The 18,744-nt window shown below is 36.0% G+C and overlaps 2 protein-coding genes across 5 annotated transcripts; both read left to right on the forward strand.

Annotated features, from left to right (window-relative positions):
- The first annotated feature begins 1,313 nt into the window (after positions 1–1,313).
- LOC130418892 (guanine nucleotide-binding protein subunit alpha-14-like) lies at positions 1,314–8,241 on the forward strand. Its single transcript, XM_056745085.1, has 7 exons — positions 1,314–1,502; positions 4,206–4,390; positions 5,633–5,787; positions 5,877–6,005; positions 6,085–6,214; positions 6,295–6,448; positions 6,771–8,241. The coding sequence occupies exons 1-7, from the start codon at positions 1,382–1,384 to the stop codon at positions 6,959–6,961; spliced, it is 1,065 nt and encodes a 354-aa protein (XP_056601063.1). The 5' UTR covers positions 1,314–1,381; the 3' UTR covers positions 6,962–8,241.
- A 1,353-nt stretch (positions 8,242–9,594) lies between these two features.
- prune2 (prune homolog 2 with BCH domain) lies at positions 9,595–17,795 on the forward strand. 4 transcript variants are annotated; one of them, XM_056747101.1, is made up of 12 exons: positions 9,595–9,701; positions 12,310–12,435; positions 12,697–12,773; positions 12,945–13,145; positions 13,226–13,402; positions 13,797–13,899; positions 14,004–14,135; positions 14,288–14,374; positions 14,459–14,557; positions 15,792–15,830; positions 15,913–15,982; positions 16,382–17,795. In XM_056747101.1, exons 3-11 carry the CDS (start codon positions 12,719–12,721, stop codon positions 15,959–15,961), a joined length of 942 nt encoding a protein of 313 aa, XP_056603079.1. In that variant the 5' UTR covers positions 9,595–9,701; positions 12,310–12,435; positions 12,697–12,718; the 3' UTR covers positions 15,962–15,982; positions 16,382–17,795. The 4 variants fall into 4 exon arrangements, with proteins under 4 accessions (XP_056603079.1, XP_056603076.1, XP_056603078.1 ...); XM_056747098.1 differs by having other exon boundaries at positions 15,935–15,982; XM_056747099.1 differs by having other exon boundaries at positions 9,608–9,701; positions 12,245–12,435; positions 15,935–15,982.
- The last annotated feature ends 949 nt before the right edge of the window (positions 17,796–18,744 follow it).

Below are 18,744 nucleotides of genomic sequence, written 5' to 3' on the forward strand. Positions count from 1 at the left end.
ACAAGTACTAAAGTGCTTGGCTGCAGCAGTAGAGACCAAGAGAATGGCAGCAAATGCCAGGCCCCAAAATGCCAAGGCTAACTTGCTTAGAAGGCAACCCTTTATTCGGGAGGGGCAGAAACCGCATGCCAAGGGAAATGCGTGTTGATTTAAACCGCAGACTTACTTTCCCCTCGGAAATCGCAGCGACCAACCTGCAGCCGGACATGGTTCTGAGGTCCAGCTCCAGTAGGACAGTGCATTGTTTCTTGCAATGATTTGTGCAATATTTTGAATACCCTTAAGAGATATTCTTTATAATATTGCTTTAAATGTATGTATTTGTACGTACAGGACATGTTTCTGTGTGTTGTGGACACTGTGCCTCCAAAAAAAATGGGTACTTAACGATAAAATCTTTTTGTTTCGTTCCGTTTCTTGACCAATACACATTAGAGTGTTACTAAAGACTCAACATTGAACATAACAAGGATAGCACAAACAATCTTGTGCACGACACAAATCAACAAAATGCGAAAAAGCTTTCGATTATAAGCATAAACTTGTAACACAATCGCATGATAAAACCTTTTATTTTACAAGGTGGGTAATTTTGGCTAATTCGTAAGATACCATCCATACATTTTTGTACGATTTGCTTCCGTGCAAGTAATGTTAGGTTTAGGGGCGGGGTTAGGGGTAGGTCGTTAGTATTGTTTAAACATTCTTTGCAACCTTTTATCATATGACAGGAACTTCGCAGAAAACGTTTAGTTTTGCTCTGTCTAATTTTTCTTTGCAAAAAAACAACAACAACTAGCTTTCAGACCAGCTGGACTACCCTGCACTCATTCTGCATTGAACAACCAGCAATTTGGACAAGCTCTCATTTCACATTCTGAACATGATGTATGATGCTACAACAATTTCCTTACATGTGTAACTCAATCACCAGTGTTTGAAGTTGGAGTCTTGCTTGCAGAAGATCAACAAGGTGTATTAATACTACAACTTTTAAATAATTTGTTGGTTAGGTGGGTATTTCTGGACTTGGATGCTGATTTTCGTTTCGTAAGGACAGCTCAATAAAATATATTACTTCTGTTTAATATTTAATACACTAAAATTGATGTTTAAAAAATGTATTAATCAGTTTTTACTGTTTGTTAAAATGGGTGTTAAATGAGTAGGTGGTTGACAGTAAAGCAAACCTACTACCCTGCCCATCCACTGCATAAGGAAGAATAGCATACCTGTAAAGGAATTTACATGAAATCAAGCCTGCATTAGAGGTAGGCGTCTTCCCATTGACATTCTTGTTCACTGTTGTTTTGACCTAGTGTAAAGTTATTTGCTGCATGTTTTAAGTGAGGAATACTGAAGGAGTTACGGGCTCTCAAGGATGGGGGACTGCTGCATGTCCGGAGATGACAAAGAAAGCTTCCGAATTCATCAAGAAATCGAAAGGCAGCTTAAAATGGACAAAAAAGATAACACTAGACAACTAAAACTCCTACTGTTGGGTAAGTTCAAATGTCATTTTTATAGAAATTGAAACCTTTGGTGAAAATGTGTCACATTCAAGTATTTTGGGCATTCAGCATCGTAAAAACTAATATTTCATTAAATTGTCAGATGATGTGTATTTATATTTCATGTTTTATGAGGCATCTTCGTTTCTTTTGTTTAGATTCTCTTTTACTCTTACTGGTCACATGCAAATACATGCAAAAGATGTCCATGTATAATAATTAGATATCATAAAGTACAGCATTACTTTGCTTTTGTGACACTGAAACACGACACAGTTTTTTTTAAAAGCAACCAAACAGGAAAACAGAAAAGTTTGAATTCGCAAGACAAAATGAACTGATAGATTCAACTTGCTGCATACAGTATACGTAATTATATATGCAAAACGTAAACGAGTTACTCTGTTAGTTACTTTTGACCTTTTTTGGCATGAATAATAATAAATGGCATAATTCTGAATAAATCTACTTGAAGTTACTAAACATCTTAATAGAAGAACGAATGACAACTTAGTGTTTCCTTGTTTCACTGGTGATAACAATCTGGTATCTTTCTGTAAAAGTGTTATTTGTCAGACCTGTTTCACATGTAATGCAGGAGTCTGTGTCAATGGGGTATGCATGCACACGTGACGCGCTTTTGATACAATCTGAGCCCAGCTAGGCAATTTCTGCTCTCATAGCACTAAGCCAGGGGATTTTTTAAGAAGTGAAAACGATGTATTTAGTATGAATTTCGGCAAAGCGACATCACTACGGGTGAGCATAGTTAAGTGCCTCTGAGATTATTCCTTTTAATAGTGCAAAAGTTCACTTTGCTTTTTTCATATTTGTTGATATACCTTGACACGGATAGCCTGAAGTGCTTCTTCTTTTTGGTTTTCGACGTATGGCGAGGTGTTTGAATAATTTGACTCGATACTAGCATCCTGAATCAAAACGCCACTGTTACCTAAAATCTCGGTGAGATTTTAGCAGAAGTATACGTCATCGTCCAGTGTGCATATACCCCATTCCCATCCAACACTTCAAAAGGAAAGTTCACCCAAAAAGTAATTCTCTCATGAACTACTTACCCTCAAGTCGTTCCAAACCTGTATAAATTATTTTGTTCGCTTTTACGCAAAGAAGATATTTGGAAGAATGCCAGTAACCAAACAGATCTCATCCCTCATTTACTGCAATAGTAGGGGAAATAAATACCATGTGAGTCATTTTTGCCTGAACTATCCCTTGAACGCAGAAACATTTATGTTGTGGAAAGACGTCAGCGAGCATCAAAGTAAAGAGTTTGATTTACTGTACAAGAAGCATTCTACCGTATACTGAAGTTACAAAGTCATAATCAAAAAGGATGAATGTATTAGATAAAATAGAGGGAAAGTGGATAAGTTATACGTCCTAAATAATTTAAACTCAGAAAATCCACATAGAGAACTCTTTTAATTTATTACATTCGCGTGTCTATTGTATATTCTAAATAGAGCTTTGTTCACCTGTGGTTTCATTTCAAAACAAATGATAAACAAATTATTCATGACTTTTGCTCTTGAAAACAAACATTCAAACTAATAATTCCACAATAAGTCTAATAATAAACATGGGATGTTAAATGTGATACCTTTACATTTTCTTGACAATAAAATGAAAGGAAGATTGTTTGCAGTATTTTTAACAGTATAAGAAGCAAGTGTGTCACTGTTTTAACAGTATAAGAAGCAGGAAGATAAGACAGAAACACAATGATAAAAGGTCAATATTTCCGTACAAAACCAAGAAGATTTAGGATAACACATACATACGAAGGATAAACATAATGAGTGCAAAGTTAAGCAATTCTGGAGTATACTGTTATAAATAAATGATTCTATGGTATCGCTTATAAATAGAAATTGCAAATTCTTTCATCCTCTACTCACCCTCTACAAACACAATACATCCCATACATCTATAGTGGATAAAAATGTCATTACATTTTGATATGCTACCTGCTTTTTCTTTAGTTTGACAGCAAATGGTTAAGTGAGGTAAGGGAAATTAGGAATTTTCAGTTGTGGAAGGGTGCAATTTCAACATTATTGACGTGACATTTTCTGTTATGGATGTGACATGAAAATGCTCAGAGAAAATGAATTTGTTATGAATATATTGACCCATTCTGTTTATATTTTACTAAACCTTGTTGATAGTCTAGACATAGAAATAATTCAGTATATGAACAAATTTTCTACTTTAAAAAGGCAAATAAACATGCGTTATGGAAGTGACAAAAAGCACCATTTTTTGGGAGACCACATTTTTTTTAGGATTTCTGTGAAATAAAATGCACAATCCTGAAGCAATAATACTCAATGAATGGAGAAGGGATGTTATAGAACATAAAATAGTTTCTTTATTTCCATGTGTCCATGAGGAATATGTAGTTTTATGGATGTGACAATCCTGAAAAGATCACTTAACATTAGTATGAAAAATCATGCACTAAAAATAAAACAATTTACAAATTTGAAGAGAGATCTCACATGGGTATTTGAACCACCAAATGTTAATATCTGTGCTGTTACCATAGTAAAAACCGTTTAAGGTTGGTAAGGTTGACATTTTCACGGGATTGCCCAAGGACTATTCCTAACTATTGCTCACGGAAACTACCCTTTGATAATCATAAGCATTCACAGCTCAAACTTTCCACAGGCACAGGTGAAAGTGGCAAGAGCACCTTCATCAAACAGATGAGAATCATACATGGCAAAGGCTACACAGAGGAGGACAGAAAGGCCTATACCAATCTGGTGTTCCAGAATGTTTTTATGGCCATCCAGAATCTGATCCAATCCATGGAGAACCTGAACATCCCTTTTGCTGATGCCGAAAATTCAGTAAGCAGCTGGAATTCTGAAACAAAACATGCTTTTCAATCACATTCGAGTTGAAAAAAACAGCTTAGACTTGTATAAATTTAAAGTCTAAGCTGGATTTGCTGGTTAGTGGTCTTTGATAGAGCTTGTTGATTTGTCAATGAAGTGGGTTAAAGTGACACCTCAACTACAAATTATAATTCTGTCATCATTTCAACCTGTACGACTTTCTTTTTTTACCGCAGAACACAAAAGAAGATATTTTGAAGAATGTTGGTAACCGAACAGCACTGGCCCATATTCACTTTTATGAATGGACACAAAACCATTGAAAGTGAATGGGGGCCAGTTAACAACATTCCTCAAAATATGTTCTTTTGTGTTCTGCGGAAGAAAGAAAGTCATACAGGTTTGAAATGAAAAGAGGTAGGGTAAGTGATGACAGAATTCTTATTTTTGGGTGAACTATTACTTTAAGAAACTGAAGAAAATGTACAAAACGTTCTTAAGAAGAACATTTCTTTCTAACTTTTTAATTGACTCTACACAAGATTGATTCCGCATTTGTCTCAGCAATGTTTTTATCTTACTTAAGGAAAAACCCTCTTAAAGCCCGATTCACATTTCCCGTCTAAAATTGTGCCGAAAATGCACTCCGAAAAGTTGTACTATTTCCATCTCGATGACTACAAATAAAATAAAGAATTTGCTCGCGTAAAAGACTCAGTGTCTTGAATCGGGCCTAAGACTGTTATTTTACAAATGATCTTAAGAGAAAACTTGGAATCCGAAATCTCAGAAAAGTCTTAATTTCATCTAACAGCAAACCTGTTTTAGTAAGAGTAATGTAGTAGAGGTTAGAGGCTTGTCTTTGGTTTCAAATGTGTCACGTTCAGTGCAGAAATCACAACTTTGACTGTTTCTTGTCAAAGTTTAGTTTAATAATGAGGAATTTCAAATGTTTATAATAATGAGTAAGTCTTACTGCCTTACTACATCAATATTTAGCCATAATTATGAAAAATAAACGAGTGCTTTTTGTACATTTGTTCTGGTTCAAGTACAAACATCGGATAGGGTCACAAATATTATGATGTCGTTATACAGAAATAAGCATTGTAATACTTATAATATTACAATGCTAGCTAACATTTTACTTTTATTGTATAGCATTTCACAACAATCTAAGCTACTCACCAGCAATGCTGGCAAGCTGGTCTTAGAAAAAAAATTACAAAAAAAAATTGTGTGTGTGTGATGTAGGCTTACGCTGCAATGCTTACAGCAGTGACAGCAGGTACAGTACACTCAATTAGTTCTGAATATGCCGAAGCCATTAAGAGTGTTTGGAGAGACGATGGCCTGCAGAAATGCTACGAACGCCGGAGAGAGTTCCAACTTTCAGACTCTGCCAGATAGTGAGTGAAAGACACTTCTACTTGAATAAATGTGCCACTAAACGGGAAACATATTTATTTTTAAACTTATGTGTATTTTTGTTTTCTAGTTACCTTGATGACATTGACAGAATCTCTGCAGGGTTTTACTTGCCTAGTCTGCAAGATATTCTACGAGTCCGAATTCCGACCACAGGCATCATCGAGTACATCTTTGACCTACAGACGGTCATATTCAGGTGACTTTTATTGGGTATATGAGGATGTAAGTAAGTTATTGATCAATTCTGTGTTGTTAAACCACTCCTGTTGCTGCAGAATGGTTGATGTTGGAGGCCAAAAGTCAGAGAGACGCAAGTGGATCCATTGTTTTGAAAATGTTACTTCAATTATCTATCTGGTGGCCTTGAGCGAGTACGATCAGGTCTTATATGAGTGTGACCATGAGGTTAGCATCATCGCATCATAGTAGGTTATTGTGATTGATAATTACTTCATTCATGATAATATCATGTTTTACTCTCTCAGAACCGTATGGTAGAAAGTAAAGCACTATTTAAGACCATCATCTCCTACCAATGGTTCCAGGAGTCCTCGATCATTCTTTTTCTCAATAAGACTGACATCCTGAAGGAGAAGATCTCAACTTCACACCTTGAAGACTACTTTCCGGAATATACAGGTTGGAGAGATAAAAAGAGCCAACAGTTATGGACATACGACAGTGCAGTGTTTGAAAAGCAATTTTTAAAACTATACTGTAGCTTGTGAAGCTTCAAACCCTTTAAAATTACTACTAGTTACTCCTTATCGCGTGTTCACTCTCAGAAAAAAGGTGCAGAAGCTGTCACTGGGGCAGTACCCTTCAAAAAGTTTTGAATCTAAAGAGTACATGCAGTATAAGTACCTCCCATATTGGTCCCAAATGATTTTTTCAGACATTTTTTATTCTTATCAGAATTTAGCTTACATTTTAAATTCTGTGTTTTCTGCTCTCTCTGCAGGCCCTAAAAGCGACGCAGAAGCTGCAATGAACTTCATCCTGTCTATGTATGAGCAACAGAACTCGGACACACAGAAACCCATCTATGCCCATTTTACTTGCGCAACCGACACAGAGAACATCCGCTTTGTTTTCAGTGCTGTGAAGGATACTATTCTAAAACTCAACCTATCGATGTTTAACTTGGGTTAGGTGACAAATGTGCTCTCACAGATACACTGCCTCAAAATGTTCATTTCTGATTTAGTAAACATATGCTCTAGGAGCCACTTCAGAAACATCCATGTATGATTATGTTTATTCTGTGAATTTAGCATGTAGCCTACAATTAACCTTTTTTCTGTCTTATAAAACTGAATTTTGTGGGGCATAATTGCTTAACTAACTATTTTAAACTAACCTACCCAGATAAATAATAAATGAAGACCCTGTGGTATTCAGGGAGCCTTACGTCAGGTTATTCCCCTGCCTCATTATTATTATGTGGTCCACATGTACTGTAGCTATATTATTCCATCATTACACCGTGTGGTCACCGTACGGTACGACTGGTGCAACGTGACACGACAAAAGACTTAGAAACGCATTAGAACTCATTAACCCCGATTCACATTTCGTGTCTTTTGCGCATAAGTTTGTTATTTTAAATGTTGTTTCACACGTTGTTACACAATTGCCTACTCAAATGAAATTCCATTCCATTCCATTTTCTACCGCTTATCCGAACTACCTCGGGTCACGGGGAGCCTGCGCCTATCTCAGGAGTCATCGGCCATCAAGGCAGGATACAACCTGGATGGAGTGCCAACCCATCGCAGTCAAATGAAATATGACGCATAAAAATTCCGACGTGATGTGCCAAACATACAAAACTTTGAAACTATGCAAATAACATCTAGCCACTATCTTTGCTACCCAAATGCAGCCAAAAATACTTTATTTCGCTCATTCCTACTTTAATACTGACGGACAAAATATTTGTATGTAGACTGTAATGCTGATACCTCTGATCTCAGCATATTTGGAGGTCCTGAACCTCTTTCATGCAAGAGAAAACCTGCTGCTAATCCCAAAATGTGCTATAAAATTGACGTATTCAATATGCTATTTCTCTTACACAGGTTCTACAGTTTTGGGAAACTTTTGTATTGTTTTTCATTTGATCTTCTTTTTGTAGTTTGTGTGGTAAGGCTTAAATGACAATAGCACAAATAATGCAGGATGTCAGCCTGTTCTTCCGTCTGATTGTGTGTTAACAGGGACATAAGGATTGAGTACTTGAACAATTTGAAACTATCTAGAACTGTAAGATGCCTGATCTATTCGCAGAGAGCAAATGTGTTGGAGCGCTATACTCCAAATGATAAAGTTAGGAATCCAGGGGCATGCCTAATACAAATGTAAAGCATGAATGTACTTAAAATTTCATTGGATTAAAGTGTCTGCTGAAAATAAAGTAAAAAAGAATTGCTGTTCAGTCTTTCTTTCCTGAATACGATTCCCAGGTTTTCAAAAGGACATTTTCCTCTTTTCAATAGACTGATGTATCACATGATTGCTCTCACAAAAAACAAAGCAAGAAAAACAATATAGTACTATATTACATCATATTGCTACTGTAAAAAAATCCGGTAAAAATGATTTTTTCGGGCAGCCAGGACGCCAGCAATAAACCGTTAAATATCAGTGTATTCCTGTAAAATTTCATGGTTTCACTGTTTGTGGTCTTTTTCTGTAATTTTACGTTTTTTAACTTATTTAAAAAAAGGTCATGAACAATCTGTAATAGGAAACAACAAAATTCTGTAAAATATATGTTTTTTTAGATTATACATGAAAAAAATGTAAAAATAAAAGGTAAAAAATATGTTTTGTTACAGTCTATCTGAGATGCATCTACAGTCTTCTGGCTTTTGGTTCAGTGATTTATGCTTTACAGTTACTGTCAGGTGTGGCACAGTTGCCATAGCAATGAACATTGGACCAAACTCTTGATGAGTAAGAGGTCATAGAGCACCTCCCATTGCTTCCTTATAGCGAGACACATGGAACAGAGAGCTGGTGAGTAGCTATACACACAACACGCTTCTCTCAAAATCATGGGTATGATCAAAATAGCATGATCAAATACCATGAAAAAAAGCATTAGCGGCTTGACTTTTTGTTTGTTGTTGTCTTTTTTTCTGAAGTGACTTATTTAAGACAGTATATAATTAAACAGTGATCCCTTGAGAGCATAATGCTATGAATGGAAGTGTATTTTTGCATGGCATGTAATAACGTCAGTATTGTGTTATATACTCTGTTGAAATCCTCTTTAACCAAATAAGTTAAATTAAAAATTTTCCTTTATAACCTAGAATTAAAAAGCAGTAACAATTTTGACATGATCAATGTCAAAAGCAGTAACAATAAAAAAGTGTTCTAGGTGTCCAATTTCTCATAGCCGTTGTTGATGTACGAATCACCAAAACAGACACACCTCTACCCCCATCTTTCGCTTTCGACAGCGCTCGGCTTGAATAATGTCGACACCAAACTGCACCATTTCAGCTTTAGTTTGAACCTGAATCGACTCATCAGATTTGCAGCTGTTATAAAGCGCGTTGTAACTCACAGACAGATTCATTCATGTCCATTCAGCTCAATCTCTCCCTCCCTCATGCGTACAACCACTCAGAGCTGTATCTGTGATAGACCCCAACAGCTTCACTTAGCTACGCAGCATTGTGAGTCTCTCTCACTCATTTGTGTCTCGGGTAGAGAAATCATCCTCATGCCCTTATTTGGTACAAAAGAGGGTCACATGACCACAAAATGGTGGAACCTATAGGCAGTAGCAGAGCCGAGCATCCCTGAAGCTGAGGAAGACAGTCACAGATCTGTGATCTAAAAGGCAGAGCAGAAGAGAAAGAATTGTGCCTCGGCTGTGGTGAGTGCATTGGGGATGAATATATCAGAGGGATGTGATGGTTAAATTGAGATGTGATTATTTGAAGCCCTGTGCAATTGGATGGGGGCAGGAGAGAGGGTTGGGCATCTATTTGTTATGCATCTGTGTGTTATGCATCTGTGTTTGGTAACGGAAGAGGTTTAACTTGAGGATCATTTATTATGCAAGACAGGCTGTTTTTATGTGCAAGTGCATTAGAAATGAACATGTTGTTATGGTTGAATGCAACTCTTTTCTAACATAATGAGACGAGAGCATGAAAACACAGCTGACCTGTTTTGGCCATTATTCAAATTCATGAAAGGCTGATTTATTTGCATATGTGTGCATGTTTGTACAAGCGAATGCATGTGGACGTTGAAGCGGAAGAGAGATTTTCAAAGAGGAGGAGAGAGAGCAAGTAAGAGGGGGTTAAAAATAATGACATAGCACCAGCCTACTTCTCCTGTTTCCTGCTGTGGAGGATGGAGGGAAGGATTAATCCAATATCCTGAAAAGCAAAGATCTGTGGACCTTTCCACTTCGACCTTATCCATCTCTTTAGAATACTATTTTATTACTGAATCAGTAGTGTATACATTTTTTATAATATGTAAAACAGAATGCATTGAAAATAGAAATTTCAAAACGCATTCAAGCTTGTAAGGTTGCATGGTTAATAATAAGTTTATTATTTATAATCATGGAAAAAATTTAATTATTATCTGGGCATTCTAAACATTCAGAGACATGCATACTATTCAGAGTATGCATATGAGATTGTAACAAGCGAGACACTGCAGAGAGTAGAGATTCCAAATGCAGTTTGTTTATTAAAAGTCGATTGGCAAACAATCCAAAGACAGCAAATCGCAGTCATGAGACTGTCCATGAGACTGTCCAACCAAACGACAAAACAAGAGGGTAATCCAAAAGCAGTAATCCAATAGACAGGCACAATGGTCTTAACAAGAAACACAGACATGAACTATGGCAAGAAACAATGAAACGCTCGGTATGCAGTAAAACGGACAATATTTGGCAAAGTATACATGGTAAAGGCATGGCTTAAATACAGCTCAATCAGGAAGTGTGTGAAGAGTGAGAGAGTCCATAGTCCATAAGGGGAGAGGGGTTCCCTTGGTGGGAGGGACAAATGGGCAAAATGCCCATTGCTTACAGATATTTTGCAGAAATTTTTGAATGCTATTCCAAAGTCTCTGTTCAGCTGACAACCATCTGGCAGCTTATAGATGCTCTTATAAAGCAAGCATTCCTACTCATCTTGCTTTGCTTGATGTCGTGATTGTGTTTTTTGCCATATTGTGACATTCGCTTTGAAACAACTTGTCCAAGGGCTTTATAGGACTGTAATTGGCAGGATAGTTGAAAATTGGAATCCAGACCATTGGACACCTAATAAACACGTTTTTGTAGATACGAATTTGAGGGCACATGAATTAAAAAAATAACATCCACAATAGTTTATAATAAACACTGCAATATTCCATATAAAATTGTTTTGATTGCATGGTGACTTAAATGAAAATGTCAGAAAGGTTTGTGTGAGGGCATAGAAAATATCACTGTAAAAATGTAAACTAAAATTATAGTTCAAAATTTGCCTCAATGGTCCAATGTCTAATTTTTGAAGGGTCTATTGACAGAAATGCAATATAATATACATAACTATGGCTTCAGTGCTGTATAAATATACACTCACCTAAAGGATTATTAGGAACACCATACTAATACTGTGTTTGACCCCCTTTCGCCTTCAGAACTGCCTTAATTCTACGTGGCATTGATAGCATTCTTTAGAAATGTTGGCCCATATTGATAGGATAGAATCTTGCAGTTGATGGAAATTTTAAAGACCCTACATAATGAAGTGTTATGTTTTTATTATCTTAGAATTAGCTATTTCTTTTTACAACCAACATGGGTCCCCTTGCATGTAATTTGCCATTTTGTTTCTATAGTGGCCCTTAATGGACAAAGCGCTCAACAGAGCAAGTTTTGTAAATACATTATCTCCTACGCCAAAGAAGTGAAAACTTGACGACATGCCCTGCATCTGCCGCCGTAGTGCTTCCATAGAGAGGGGGAGTGAGCCATTGGCTGAAATTTGAAACCTGTCGCTAAATTTTATACAGTCTACCTTTACATTTTTAAGTTCAATCAAAATAAAAGCATAAAAGTCATTTAAACTTAAATTACATTAAACTGACTTGTTATATTTCACATGACTTATAAATTGTTATCTGAAACATACCTAGATTTGTAAATCAATTTAATATAATTTAAGTTCAAATTACTTAAAATAGCCAATTTTTTTTATCTTCAAAATTTAAGATAGCTTTTGAACAAAAGTATTTGAATTGAAATATGTGACATTTTTACAGCGTACTGGCTCAGAATATAAGGCAACAGTTGTCAGTGGAAAGTCCCAACAAGTACAGATAGACAACCTTGTGTGTGTGCATGGCTTCATTTACATGTATAGTCATAGTTATTTTAAATTCTATGCTTGGATGATGTAGGAATGATAGAACAACATTTTGGGTGCAGAAGACGACGCACAATACTTCCTGTTTTATGTCGACAGTCATTCAGGAAATGTAAGAGTGCTGTGTCCTCTGTGACAACATATTGAAAAGCTGCAAAATTTCCGGAGTCTTCACAATTATCTGCATCTACTCTGCTTGAGACACATATAAACAGCTCTTTATCTGTAAGTCTCTGTTCGCAGCTTAAATTTAAACAAAAGTGTGTATTACAAATTGTGGCTATTGTTAATATTTCTATTTTGTGCTAATAAAGGTTATTATGGTATATTACTATTATATTAATATTATGTGCAAAATTCTGGATTGATTTGATCGTTTTTATTGCTGACCAGTAACCAAAAAACAAACCCATGCAAATGAGTTTGAACTAAATTTGTAGTCATAGTGGTTATATCTGATATTTATTCTGTTTTGTGTGTTGATAGTTATCCTTCTGGCAATGTGGGGATGGAGCAGCCTCATGAACGCACAATGAGTTTTGAGGGGGCAGAGGGTCGACCAGGTGAACCTTTTAAATATTTTGAGACTACATAATCTGCCTAACGTTATCACAAGATGATTTACATTTACAAAGATAATTTTAAGTTCACAGACCAGTGAAAGAAGTACCTTGCAAAATCAAACATTGCATAACTATATCAGTCATTTATAAATCCTCTTTTTGTCGATTTAGTACCACCCACATCCTTGCCACTGCAGGCTCAAGAGGGCGGGGCCTCTCAGAGGAAGAAGCTATCAGCGCCTCATATTAGCCTATCATTGGACCAAAGCGAAGATGACCTGTTCGACACACCGGATGACCTCGACATCAATGTGGATGATCTGGACACACCTGATGAGGCAGATTATACTGACCATGAAATAGACTGGGAAGGTAGGACTTAAATAATATTTGTCTGCCAATCAGTGTAAGATGTAATGAAAGGTGAAATTTGAACACATGATCTCTTTCAGAGCCTAAAGAAGCTCAGCGAGATTCTGTAAAAGAAACAGTTGAGCCCATTCCCACATACAGTGCTCAAGAGGAACGTCAAGATTCCAAACTGTGGAGAACCGTCATCATTGGAGAGCAAGAGCACCGCATCAACATGAAAAGCATCGAACCTTACCAAAAAGTCATCTCTCATGGAGGTGAATGAATCACCCACGATCCTCATGATTGAGATAAAAATGATGATATCATTTTTTCTGTTTGTATAAACCAGGATAAGGAAAAATTTGAAAAAAATAAAGCTCGTATAATAGAAGCCTATGGGAAAAATGTCCTGGGGATTAAAAATAGGAATGGGAAGCTTGTATTTTTAGGGCAAATAGTTTTCATTAGCGGTTCAGAAAGATTTCATGGTTGTACTTTCATAATTGTGTAACCATTACATTTTTGTAATATTCTTGCCCCATGCAACCATTGCAAGCGCTTTACAGACATATTAGCAAATTACAGTTATTATGTGGTGAGACAGATTTTGTCAACCAGTTGTGTTTTACAACCCGTATTTACCAACATCAATGTTCCTTTCATCCACAGGCTACTATGGCGATGGTGCCAATGCTATCATTGTATTTGCTGCATGTTTCCTACCGGACAGTGACAGAGAAGATTATCACGAGATTATGGAAAATCTTTTCCTGTAAGTTTAGTAAAACAAATTTTTGGGCCAATCGCCTATAACCCTTTCCTCGATAAAGAAAAATGATATTTATTGACAGTAAAAAAATGGTCTTGGGTCTTCAGGTATGTTATCAGTACCCTTGAGCTCATGGTTGCAGAGGACTACATGATCGTATACCTGAACGGAGCCACTCCACACCGGAGAATGCCGGGCCTCAATTGGCTCAAAAGATGCTATCAGATGATTGACAGGAGGTGATATATTAGTGATATACAGTATATTCGAGTTTGCACAGCCAAGCGTGACTTTTTAATCAGAAATCAGAAGTCTAGTTAATATTATTTCATTCTATGTTATATGTAGTAAATAAATCATTTTAATAATAATACATGTTTTCATATTTTAGGCTCAAAAAGAACTTAAAATCGTTTATCATTGTTCACCCATCATGGTTCATAAGGACAATTCTTGCCATCACTAGACCTTTTATCAGGTACATTTACAGTCAAAATTATGATCATAAAGGTCATAAAATTATCATAAAATTGGTTTAATCATAATTGTTTTGCTTGTCCAGCTCAAAATTCAGCAGTAAGATTGAGTATGTGAACAGTTTAACAGAACTAGAGAAGCTCATCCCCATGGAGTACGTCCACATACCTGAGTGCATCATCAGGTAAGCAAATATATTTCAGTGATGTGACTCATCTATGATGTGAATAAATTGTGTTTTTTTGTACCAGAGTTAAAAGGGTCCATCATCAAAATTGGATCCCCTACCAACCAGCAAGAATTCTGGCTCCACAGATTGGTTATGGGCCTATAAGTAATACAGATTAGTCCTGTTAATTTAAGAAAGTACTCCTTAATCAGCTTGTTTTGTATATGAAAGATGCCTGCCAGCAGAATCTTTATCTTCCAATTCAACCTCTCCACCACCATTGTCAAGACCAAATAGGTTTCAAAGGATGTCAGGGACAAGATTGTAGACCTGCACACACCTTGAATAGGCTACAGACAGAAAAGACAAAAATATCACACTGATATATTTTAAGATTTGTCAGTGCAAGTTGTTTTCGATAAAGACACCACAAACATTTAAATTTGTCTGGGACTAGGTTTAAACCCTGTCCAGAAAACCAAACCTAATTGTCCAAGCCAGTCTAGACCCTAGTCCTATAGAAAATCTGCAAACCTGGTTACCAACTATATGAAATGTCTTACCGCTGTGCTTGCCAACAAGGGTTTCTCCACCAAGTACAAAGTTATATTTTGCTCGGGGATCAAATACTTATTTCACTGACTGACATGCAAATCAATTTATAACCTTTATATAACATTCACATTAAAACAATCTTAAAGTTTTCTATATTTATTTGATTTACATTTCATAAAAATGTCCATCCGATCCACACTGACAAATCTCGGAGGAAGTAGTAGAGCATCCGGGTATTTCTCACCTACTGTTGGTAGAGTTTGCATAGTGAGGTTTCGGACATGACTCATACTCATTTTTGCCTACTTTATAGTATAGAAGTTTCGGATCGAACAGCTGTTTACTGCTTTATACTGTATGCTTTCCTGTGCCAGGAGCTATAACTGTCTTGCGGATCAATGCAGTCTAAAATATTAATTTGAAACATCTTTACATTAGAAATGGTTTAAATTGTTCATTAATGTAATGTATTTTACAACTTACAATTATCTCAACGCATAAATAAGGGGAAAGTGTGTTTGTTAAATCAGTGTGGGTTCTTTTAGGACCAAACACTGTCATAAAGTTATAATCAAGTAGTCAATATGTGCAATACTTATGTCATCTAAGCAGTTAATTCTCAATTAGCGATGGAACATATTTAACATCTTTTGCATCTAAATTAATGATTTCAAATGAATTTATGTATTTGCAGAGTGGATGAAGAATTACGTGAAGCAGCAGAGAACTCTAGGTGAGTATTGCAGCGCAGATACAAAAGAAGCATTGTCTTTGCCATGTATTTATGATATAGCATATAAATTGATGATCTATAGTCTTCTTCATGTCTTCCCAAAGAATCAACAACTTTCTCCAAGGGACTGAGATTCTAACAAATGCATCCATGTAAGATGATTTAAATTATTTTAGTAGACCCATGTGAACAGGGGAGTATGTTTAAGGAGTCTTTTGTCCATTGCTTTTTTTTGCGTTGAGGTTTGTAACACCAAAACCTTGAAATTTATTTTACACAACTGCTTGCCAAGTTTTTTGGTAGACAGGCCACTTTACTGAAAGATCAGTTAGGGTCATTGAGGTCACAAAATCACATACATGTGATAATAAGCCAGTTTTGTATTGTAGATTAACATTATTTTTTGTTCAATCAAATTTTGTGACAAGACCCCTTTAAGAATAGTTTTACATGAACACTATGGAATGAGTAAGTTGTCATTTTTTCTTGAAAATATTTTTCTTAAAACTCAGGTCAGTATATTATTAATGTTATTTTCACATGTTTTGCAGAGCTCAGCCCAATGCGAACAGTTCGTAAGGATGAAAGTACATCTTTCGAGTATTCAAAATTGTATCGATTGCACATGGATGTGGATGCAATAATCTTGTAAAATAAGGGAAAAAATAATATTTTTGTTTTGGTATCTCCCAGTGTTGAGCGTCTTTGTTCTTTAACACAAATCACCTCAGATAAATTGTCCATTTCTGAATTTGCACCACAGGAAACAGTACTGCAGTAGCAAACCAATGCTTGAAACATCCTTATCGTCTTTTATGGTCTTGCAGAAGTTTATCTTACTTGAAGTTACTTGAATTATGCATGAGAGGCATCTTAGCAATACAATCATATTGGAATATTTCCCTTTAGTTTAATAATATTCACTGTCAATATTTTAGTATTTGGCGCATGTTATAAAGTAGGCAGTGTTTGGACATAAGATTCCTGTCTGACAGGCTGCACATCACATGAGCTGTATTAATATTAATGCATGCATGGTTATGGTTGACACAGAATCGATGCTTAGTAACCCGTTAGCGCTGATCCTAATTCAGTAGACTACATTCTCATGATAAACCTAAACATTGCCTCATTTAAAGTCTTAAAAATGTTAATGACATTAACAAAAGGGCCCAAGCCATGTTTAGGAACCAGAATTTCATTTTCTCAAAAAACAATTAATTAAACAATTGGAATACTCACCTAGCAACCACTCAAAACCCTTAAGCAACTGGACAACAAGACTCAACCAACCACCCAAGTGTGACTGTTGTGTACAGACAAACAACATTCATATTTTCTTCTAGTTACTTCTGCAGTTCTGTGTGGTGCCGGTAGTGAATTGTACTCTTTACCTTTAGCCTTCACAAGCCATAGTGAGCCATTAGTTTATCTTGTGCACTAAGCACCACAAATCTATAGGTCTTTAAGAACTGTGATGTCTGACTTTAGGTGTTCGCCATGTGTAAAGATAAAAATAATTGAAACCACCAAATGTTCTGTCAATTTCACCAAGCATGCTGTTTCTGAAGTTTATAAAGTTCATTGTGACTGCTCCGTCCATTTCTAAACCCCGTTCGTGTCAATGATGTATGTGAGGGTGTGTATGTGTGATTGTTGTTTTATGTGTGTTTTTTTGCTGTTAGATCTCTAAGCAACCGAGCTTTCATAAAAGGATTTAAAAAGAATTCTGTACAATATGTGTGCAAGTGTGTTTGTGTGAAAATATTAGTTTGTGTGAGAGACATTTTGTGAGTGATTGTATCACTGCATGTGTCCGTGGTTGTCAATATATGATCGTTCTAGACTGAAATTTTATCAAAGAAAAATAATGAAACATTACTGAAAACGAGGCCTTCTGTAGCAGAGAATATCGAGATGTGTTATATCAGGATGCAAAGTAAATCAATAAATTTAAATCTAACAGTTATGTGTGGTTCTCTAGTATCAGTACAGTATATCCTTTGACACCTGTAAGATTATTTTTGCTAAAATTACATTTGAAGAATGCCAAAAACTCTTCATACGTTACAAAATGGTTGGGTTCTCTAAAAAGCTAATTTGTTGTTAAAATATTCTGCCATCACATGAACAAAATGAACTCTGCTCCTTTTACGAAAATCCAATCAAGTGATGGGTGAAGTGAGCCGTTGGTTGCAATTCGCACCTCACCACTAGATGCTGCTAGAATTTCAACTTTGCTCCTTTACATCCTGTGCACGGTGTGCACAATGTCCTTTTTGTTTTAACAGATATGAAAGGTTGGTTAATAATGTGTGTCTTATTATGTTATACTTTAATTTAAAATTAATGGTTCACACACTTTCACAACAAAATATCACCAGAAAAAAAAGTCCATAGAATGGAAGTAATGACTGCACAGGGTCTGTTAAAAAACAGCAAATGTTCCATGAAGTTCACTCACACAGTTAATACAGAACAAAACTCTTGCCAAATAAAAGCTGTTAAAAATGAACAACCATGGAAAATACAACCATGTTAACCATCATAAAAAAGCATCACTCTTTTACAAATCCTTGCATAAAAATGTAAAAGTGCTGCAAGTGATGTCTTTTAAATAAGCACACATAAAACATTTATAATACCTGACAGGTATAACTGAAATTGGTGGCCTGACTTTATGACAGCACCCTGCAAAATGATTGGTCAGATAAATTCAGACGTCACTGATCACATAACAGTGGAGACACGGCTTTAACAACAGCCATACAAACCACAATTAACATCCTATGCACACGTTCTGTGTCAATTGCATATAGTATAATCAAATTCATTATTATTCACATTGTAAGTTAGTTCAGAACTTTGCTTATTATATAACAATGCAGTCTTGAACACTTACCCTTCTACTGGA

The sequence above is a fragment of the Triplophysa dalaica genome, chromosome 4 (assembly GCF_015846415.1).
Source record: "Triplophysa dalaica isolate WHDGS20190420 chromosome 4, ASM1584641v1, whole genome shotgun sequence".
NCBI lineage: Eukaryota > Metazoa > Chordata > Actinopteri > Cypriniformes > Nemacheilidae > Triplophysa > Triplophysa dalaica.